Consider the following 9,233-nt stretch of genomic DNA (forward strand, 5'->3'; position numbering starts at 1 on the left):
TGCTCTCTCTTTTTCTCTCTCTCTCTCTCTCTCTCGCGCTCGCTCGCGCACACGCACGATGCGCAAAACTCCGCATTTGAACAGTCAATAGCAAATACTTAAACTAATAACAAAACAGTAGCTGATTCAGAAGCGCCAGATTGTCATAGCAAAGTCAGAATTACCTCCTCTCCTAGGTTCACGAAACGGTCGTCCATAAAATGCATTGCTGTTCTGTTGTAAGTAATCTTAAAGATTCCTAAATGCATCTACTTTCGGAAGGCCAAATAATGTGCTTTTGCTTTCGCCTAGAAACACACAGCTTCTCCCTGACATGGCTGCTTCAACACTAACTGCTGTTCCTGAAACCACGCCTTCTTTCTTTGCGTGATCATTTGGGCGCATTATGCAAATATTTCCACATGGTGATGTAGATATGTGGGGGCGTGTTAGAACGAGCCGTTTTAGGGGGGCGTGGCAGAGCCTTAACTTTGATAAAGAATATCTCTTTGGTTTTGAGACTTTAGTCTTTGCAACTTCAGGGATCTTATCTATGCACAATCAGCTTGTAACACTCCAAAGAGAAAGGAAAACTTGAAATCGCATCATATGACCCCTTTAAAATTGCTTATTTCTCTGGATTTAAACATTCTTCGAAACATTTGGGATAATTAAAGTACACAAGTCAGCAAAATATATAACACTGTTCTAGTGGTTTTTGGATATTTTAATAAAAAAATCTTACATATTGTGCCTTTAATTAATATTTCCTTTGATAGGATTTCTCTGCGAGTCTTCTGTCATTCTCATCTATTTGAAGTACAGACAAGCTTTGTAATTTACTTTTTTACAGAAGAAGATTTTTACTATTTACAGAAGTTAAAACGTTGCCTTGCCCCGTGTGAGGCTCGAACTCACGACCTTCAGATTATGAGACTGACGCGCTGCCAACTGCGCCAACGAGGCTGTGACGACAAGTCTTGCAAAGGCTTCTGGGAAAAATACGCGGACCAATACATTTTTCAAAACTTATTACATATTTTACTCCGCAGGAACGCGGCTAATGCTTAATTTTATTTTATTTATTTATTTATTTTATTGAGAAAAATGTGCTTTTGTTGACTGGAAGTTGACGTAGTTTATACGTTGCCAAATAACTGTGCAAGCTGCGGATGATTACGCTGTGGCGACACCTAACGGGAGCAGGAGAAGCAGAGAGATACATGTTTTACCATTTTTCCAGTTAGTTTTTTTCCAACTCTACCAGTTAATTGCTTGTGCAAATGACAAAATATTTATTTAGACTTTATATTGTTTACACTCACAAATAATATTGTGGTTCCAAAAACAAGACAATTAAATTATTCCAGAGGTTATAATTTATTTGTATATGCCAGTAGTTAAAGAACTACGAAATAATTAACCATATAAAGCCTGCTTTATCATATATGATACATTAATTTCTAATGGCCTCTACATTATGAACATGATCAGAAATTTGCTTGAAAAACCTTCTGCGCTCTGACTGCTAATTCATACTTTTTTAGTAAGTAAAAAAAAAAAAAAAAAAAAAGGTATACCTTCAATTTGTGGTACGCTTTTCTGTTTTGCTGTGAAATCTTTAATGAGTTTTATAAGGTAAACTTAAGAATGAATAACTTTTATATTGTTAGTAATATTTCAATATTAACAGTTACTGGACTGAAGCAACTTAATTTTCCATAATCTATGTTCAAATTAAGAAACAAATATGATACAACGGCCTTTTGAGGAATGTTTATTTGTACATCTCTCAGTCATCATTGTATTTCATTGCATTATATATTTCCCCCCACAATAAAAACTAGAGCTTTGATCATCAAACTAAACATTAAAATATCTCATTATTATTATTAGGATTAATAATATTAGGAAATAAAAAGTGACAACTGATATTACATGCATGTCAGTAGTATTTTATGCTGTTATAAAAAAATATCAGCACCAAATAGGCTGGCATATTTTGATCAAATTGGGCCTCTGAATAAATTTGAGGTGTTTTCACCCCTTATGTATGAGCTACATATCTTCCTGTATCATACTACATGAGCCATAAAATCCTAATGAATCAAATATGATACAAAATATAAAACACATGCAAACTTTAAAAAATATATATTTGTAACTAAAGGTTCAATAAACTGTTACATTAAAAAAAAAAGACTGACTATTATTTCATATGTCAGACTTTAAACTGTATTAAACTGTTGAATTTTATACTATTAAGTATTTACAGAATGATGCGCCATTAAGCACAAAGGCCAACAACAACAAAAGAAAACTCAATCTCCCATGATGCCGTGCGTTTCCTCCGCTATCTCGCGCCTTTCCATCTTGTTCCTCTCGAGAGCTCAGCACCGTAGTTGTTGTTGTGGTATGTAATAATGGCGGCAGCAGGAGGCGGATTACCAGCCTCGGCTGTTGTAGCGACCGTAAACACCTCCGCCACCGTTCGCTGCCGTTTCCCAGGTCGGCCATGGACGTCCCGGAGCCTGCTGAAGACGGAGAAACGCTTTCACGTCGGTCGGTTGAGGGCTGCTGAAGACAGAGAAGGGCCGAGGCCCGTCGACGTTAGAGCTACGCTGAGAGAGGATCCGTCACTGTCGCGCTTGCTCGGGCTGGAGGAAAAACACCGGCGCCAGCGCGAGGCGGGATTCTGCACGAGCGGGAGCGATGAGGTGAGCGTTCGTTTAGAGAAATAACGTTACAGTACTAATGCGCGGAAAGTGCATCATCAGCTTGTGGCTGAGTTGCTGGTGTCAGTTCCTGCAGAGATGCAGCCACCTGATCATAGCGGCACGGTCGTAAACTTCACGGATTACAGAGATGGAGTCTCTGTAAAGCGTTTAAAGAGACGCCAGTCGTATCTTGGGCTTTTGCCGGGCTGTCGAGCTCTCGTGGCGGGTGTTTAACTCCGGTTGGCGGTGTTGCCGTGGCTACGTTACTGGGATTGTTTGCGGTTCAGTGACAGCGTGGTATTCGCTGATTCGTTGTAAGGGAGTTTGTGTAAAGTTATAGGCTTTGGGATTTAATGTCAGTGTTGTTGACATCATGTCTGTTTTTCTCAATCGATAGTATTTGTTACATATTTAGTTCAAATGTTTGGGAGGCGTGGCGTTCATCTGGAATATGATACAGTTATTGTTTATGCATTCTGTCGGGAATCGTCTTTGTATGGTTAAAATATGTAATGTTTCTAAAAAAGCCTACATCCGTCAGCTAGCTGTGTTTACAGACAAGTTAATTGCTTCATAGTAATCTTGTTAATCAGTCACGATGTGCTATAAGCGTTGTTCAACTTCATTTTCATTCAGTAAAACGTTTAGTACAATAAGAACTGCTTAATTTGAGTTGTATGTACCCAAGTGTATGAGTGCTTTTTGTCCACTTTTAATTATGTTAAATAAGAGATTATCCAAGTAAAGCCTGACATATGAAATAATACTTTAAAAAGAAATCTAGAAAAGCTTGCATATGTTTTGTATCATATTTGATACGTCAGGTTTTTATGGCTCATATTAGAAGAGAAAAAAACACTTGAAATTTGGTGCAGATGTTATTTACATGGCAAAAAGTTAGATGGAATTCTGATAGCTTGTAATTTAAATCAGTGAAATTTTTTAGATCTGTATAACTGAAAACTGAGTTGTCAGTCAATATCTTAGTAAGGTGATATGTAAATGCTTATAGTTTTATGATCAAAGCTCTCTTCAAGCTCCACTTGTGTACAATGCAATACAGTGACGATTTAGAGATGTACAAATGAACATTCCTCAAAAGACCAGGCTCTATATTTGATGCTTATGTTTTAACACAATTTTTCAGGAAAAAAATTGTCTATGGATAATAAAGTAAAATTGCTTCTGTCCTGTAAATGTTATAATCTTGAAATGTTATTAACTAGGGATGCACGATATTGGATTTTGCCGATATCCGATATGCCGATATTTTTCAACTCTTTTTGGCAGATAGCCGATACCGATATATTTCGTTTTTTTTTAAAACAACACCAAGTCTCTCCTGTGTGGAAATTATAAGCAAATTATTTTAAATTTTGGTTCGTTTTTAACAAGAACTTGTTTGTTAGAATTAAATAAACAATAATAAAGTTATTTTATAATGACAGTACATTGAAGCTTTGAAAATAACTATAAATAAACTATATATAAATCGCTGCATTTTTTTCAGAAAGATGCAGTAGTAACCATAACATTTTATTTTAAGATTTAACTAACGTAGATGGTCTAAAGCAAAAGAGTTGTAAAAATTCTGAAAATCTTTTAGAGCTCATAATTTGCTTAAAATATATAACATATTACACATTAATGAATAAATTAGTATATATAAAATTATTTAATTTAAAATAGACTTGTGCCGTATTCGGTAATGCGATATATCACGGTAATGAATATACACGATATTGTTATCGTGTGCACTTCTAAATACCGTGAATAATTATATATTACAAATTATTCCGAATTTTGAATGCATTTTAAGAATACTTTTCCCATCAACTGGTCAAAATGCACAACACAGCTGTATGCTGCGTGAAAGACGAATGCGCACTCTGACGTAAACAAGTGCGGACGAGAAGCACATGGCGGAACATGTGAGAGACGCTCTGGATGAAAGCGCACTTTCACACTCTGACAGCAGATGGCGCTAAACTGCAGAAATAATAATAATAATTTATTTAAATGCAGCCGTTACCCTGGAAACCCTGTAAACAAAGCAGCTTAGTCGATCGTGCATCTCCAGTGAAGCTGAACTCTCCTCCAGTCCACATTCAGTTCACACGGACCGACCGTCACGCAGAGAACACGCGATCATGCAGGATACAAATGCACACTTCACAAGATCTCAACTAGATTCGACTAAGTCTGCAAGGTTTGTGAAATTAAATGTTCATTAGTCATTCAAAGATTTGTTTAAATTATATAAATGCGTATTTGCTGAATGCTGACGGCAAATGAGAAAGTATTATAATGTTTGCCTTTCTATTACTAATAATATTAAAGCAATCGTTATAATAATTTTTTGTATACATTTTAATTCCTTTGTTTAACAGTTATATCTGATCATTAGATAGACTTCTATCCATATTAGACAGAACTGAACGACGACAGCGAACAAGAGGGAGAATGTGAGCGGTGTGCGCTCAGGCGCTGCCGTTCTCAGAACCGTCAAAATAAAAGTCCCACCTCGAACAAATCTGCCAAACAGAAAAACTTATCGGCCGATGCAGATATTTGAAAAATGCCAAATATTGACAGATATATATATTTAATTCAATAATATTATTATTGAATTAAAACTCCTTACCGAACGGACATTAGCACCCCGGGGAGGCTGCTGCCGCTGCACGTGCTGTTACTGTTTACTCTATCATACACCGAATGCATCATTCTCTACGTGCTTTCTCAGTTTAAATGTAGCAATCCTACAACAGTGAATCTAATCATCATTCAGGCAAAACTTTGCTTCAAGAATGAGCCACGCTGCTGACGTGATCTAATCGTTAGCACACCCTGAGCACATGTGAGTTAATGTATTCCTCTTATTGGCAAGACATTTCGGCATAATTTTTCATATTGGGCCGATGCCGATATGTAAATTTCAAGCCATTATCGGCCGATTCCGATATCGGTCCGATAATTTCGTGCATCCATATTATTAACAATATAAAAAATCTAAGCAACCATACATGTGTATCATTAACTGAAGGTAGACATTTTTAGTATTATACTAAAATACCCTTTACTAAAAATTTATGAAATACCAATTAGACGGTAGAAGGCATGTAGAACACTTAGTACAACAGATTGTGTCCTTTTTTTGGTAATAAGCACCATCCTTGCTAAATATATTTTCTATATTAGAGGGTACATTTTCAGAAATTCCCTTAGCTAATACAGTGAAACAAATGCACTGAAAGCTTGAATGCAGTCTGATTCAAAGCTGAACCAGCACAGAGCTCATGTTAAGCTTTGACATCACACCTTGTAGACTGATGCAATCCGAATCTGTGCTTTGAAATTCTGAGCTATCTGCAATCAGAGGACTTTCCAGCATCATCCTTACATAACATAAAAGGACATTTGCAATTTATGTGGATATGAAAAACTGGACTTGATTTCGGAAGTCTGAATCATTTTGACCAATGAGCAGTTGTAAGTAGCATTGATTGGTTTATGGCAGGTGATGCTGACATGTATTGATGTTTCCAAGTGTGGACATTTTTTGTTTGGTGTTTGAAAAAGACTGATAGATTAGATTAGCTTGAAGACTTCAAGATTTAGTTTTTAATTTGTGTTGTATTTTAGAAATATCATACTCTTTACAGTATTGCTAAATTTGCTGATGTTATTAAGTTGTTACTACTTACTAGTTAATGCTCTGTTGCACTTGGGTGCTTTGGTAAAATCTTTTGTAAAATTAAGCTATACATTTTAAAATTGTTTGTTTTGAGATTTGCCTGTTCTTATTTTCAGTTTTTCAGTTTGTTTTCAGTGCTTTTTTCAAAAGCAGCTTTTGAGTTCTAAGTTAATTTTATTATGATAAAGCTGTAAACTTTCAAAACTCAAAACCTCCTTCTCAGTGCATATTTATTGGTCATTTATGGACTATTGACATCTTTTCAATGAATTTGAAAAGTTTTACAGCAACAATACCTTTTTAGTGTTCAGATTCCTGACCAAGTGTAGCACCTCCAGCTCTGCACGTTTCTGAAAATTCCTTGCATTAGACATGAGTGCTGAGGTTTATTCGTAGCACTCTCTGTGATCATTCATAGATCATTTCAGCATGAATTATTTTGTATCACTTTAATGGTGGATCCTGAATTAACACTGGTCATGTGCAAATGAAATTGTCTTTGCAAATAAATAAAATGCTGTTACTGGCCGCCGCCGCTATAGAATTATTAATTTAATTAAATAATGCAAAAAACATTAATGACCTTAAAAGTGGTAAACGTTTCTCATTTCACCTGCCTTTAACAGCTAAAATTTTCATAGGTCAATATTAGGGATGTAACGATTCACTCAACTCGCGATTCGATTCGATGGACGATTTTGATTTCGCGATTCGATTCGATTCACGATTTTTTTAACAAAATGAGATTTAAGACAAATTATAAATTGAATGTGTCCTTTTATTATTGCTTGGACAAAATGCTGCACATTTCTTTGTGAAATTAAAATATAACACTATAATATACTAATATAGCACTAGCATATTATTGCTCTTTTGTTGGTTTTGATTGCTTCTATTGTCCTCATTTGTAAATCACTTTGGACAAAAGCATCTACTAAATGACAAAATTTAAATATAATGTAAATGTAACTCCTACCCCTAACTGAATCGCGATTTGTTTAGCATCTCAACCGATTTGAATCGCCACATATTTGAATCGATTTTCAACCGGCTCGCGGTTAATCATTACTTCCCTAGTCAATATAATAACTGTATATCAGAGTTGTTGTCAAACTTCATGAATGACTGTATCTCATTTCACATGTATTTAAATAGCAGATTTTTAATAGTTAATGTTCACACCTATGCTTACACCTATGAATGTACTGAGAAAAATAAGTACTTGTGCAGTGTGCTGAACTGTAAAAGTAATGCATTGTGTTATAGAAGGTTACTATATTAATTTAGTACTGTGATGTGTGTATTGTTCTCTTCTGTGTCAGCATTTCTCACCACTCATTTTTAGAGAAATGAAGCAGGGATCCCATGTTACATATTATGTTGTTGTATGTGAAGCCTGGCCTATAATAATCAAATACTCATGGAAACTGATGCCTTTATTTTGTTATTTGTTCTGTATAATTCCAGTGTTATCAGTCAAGCAGGGGTTTTGTAGTCCTGCCATCTGTCATTGTACTCGGCAGTGAGTAATATAATGGACTGCAAACATTCATTGAACTACTATTGGATTAGCCAGTGCAGAGAAAGAGAAAACTGTGTAAATAATCTAAATGTCCTGTTCCTACATATTTTAAATTAATTTGATTTTAAATTAATAAAATACACTAACGGTCTACATGTAGTTTTGTGGTGTTATATTTGATCTATCGTTCTTTCTCAGGAGGGAGACTTCACAGGCTTTAGAGTGGATGGTCAATGGTCCACGAGTTCTGGACAAGGCTCATCAAGTGAGTGTTTCTGTTGTTTCCATGTCTTAAGTATTTTGATGGTGTAAACCAGTGGTCTCAAACTCAATTCCTGGAGGGCCACAGCTCTGCAGAGTTTAGCTCCAACCAGCTCCAACTCACACCTGCTTGGAAGTTTCTAGTGATCCTGAAGAGCTTGATTAGCTGGATCAGGTGCGTTTGATTAGGGTTGGAGCTAAACTGTGCAGAACTGTGGCCCTCCAGGAATTGCGTTTGAAACCAGTGGTGTAAACTATAACAGTAATTTGGTCTCAGCTGTTCTATGTGCTGTTTTTTTATATTAAACTTGGTAATTCAAGCCAAAATGTATCCACTAAAGAAACGTGTTTTTCTTGTATTCTGACTTTTACGGTTTATTTAGTGGGACTTGCTCAGACAGTCATCACTATTTTTATAGTACACAATAGGGATGCTCCGATCGATTGGCCAGAGATCGGTATCGGCCGATAATCACATTTCATGACTCGATTGGTACTCACTATTTGGCCGATCTCACAAACCGATCGCAATTTGATGCCGTCAACGCCTGACCACATACATGATGCGCGGGGATGTAAATGATTTTAAGCCACAGTCATGTCATCGCCGGTGTGGAAATGCTATGACGTTTCGAGAAACAATGAAAAATTTGCTATTTGTCGTGTATGTTTTGCATGATGATGAATGGATGGTTCATTTTTAACAGCAGATTCAGTGACGTTAGAGCTGATCTGCGCCTCACTGCACAAGTCTGCGGCGCGTTACATCTCCTCGGGAACCGGAGCTGATCGTGGCCGCTCTAGTCAGTGCTTGTGTTTATGCAGCCGTGGCATGTTTCTCTCTTTTGTGAGTTGGCACAGCATGAAGGACGGAACAAAACCTCGTCTGAGCCGTATCGCTGATCGTGGGCTGCTTTTAAATGAACGTTTATTCATAAAACAAAATATCTTCTTAGGCCATATTAGCCTACTCAATAGCATTAACACAGGCTTTACTCCTTTCAAACTTTATCTGGAATGTCACCGTTTCTGTCACTGCCACTTCCCGATCAGGCGA

At 36.5% G+C, this 9,233-nt stretch overlaps 1 protein-coding gene and 1 non-coding gene across 7 annotated transcripts in view; one reads left to right on the top strand and one right to left on the bottom strand.

The window, feature by feature from the left end:
• Positions 1-872: 872 nt before the first annotated feature.
• On the bottom strand, positions 873-945 carry trnam-cau (transfer RNA methionine (anticodon CAU)). Its single transcript has one exon. It is a non-coding gene; the product is annotated as a tRNA-Met (tRNA).
• Positions 946-2,273: 1,328 nt separating this feature from the next.
• Positions 2,274-9,233, top strand: part of LOC107724085 (histone-lysine N-methyltransferase 2B-like) — a 32,777-nt gene continuing 25,817 nt past the window's right edge. For 4 of the 6 annotated variants that reach the window (XM_016532860.1, XM_016532859.1, XM_016532862.1 and 1 more), the window contains exons 1-2: positions 2,274-2,696; positions 8,114-8,180. In XM_016532860.1, coding sequence (XP_016388346.1) covers positions 2,403-2,696; positions 8,114-8,180 — 361 coding nt within the window. In that variant the 5' untranslated portion in view covers positions 2,274-2,402. The remainder of the gene's footprint in view (positions 2,697-8,113; positions 8,181-9,233) is intronic. The other 2 variants (XM_016532864.1, XM_016532863.1) reach the window with 1 other exon arrangement.

This window comes from Sinocyclocheilus rhinocerous, unplaced genomic scaffold (assembly GCF_001515625.1).
Source record: "Sinocyclocheilus rhinocerous isolate Xijiao unplaced genomic scaffold, SAMN03320098_v1.1 scaffold335, whole genome shotgun sequence".
In the NCBI taxonomy this organism is placed as follows: domain Eukaryota; kingdom Metazoa; phylum Chordata; class Actinopteri; order Cypriniformes; family Cyprinidae; genus Sinocyclocheilus; species Sinocyclocheilus rhinocerous.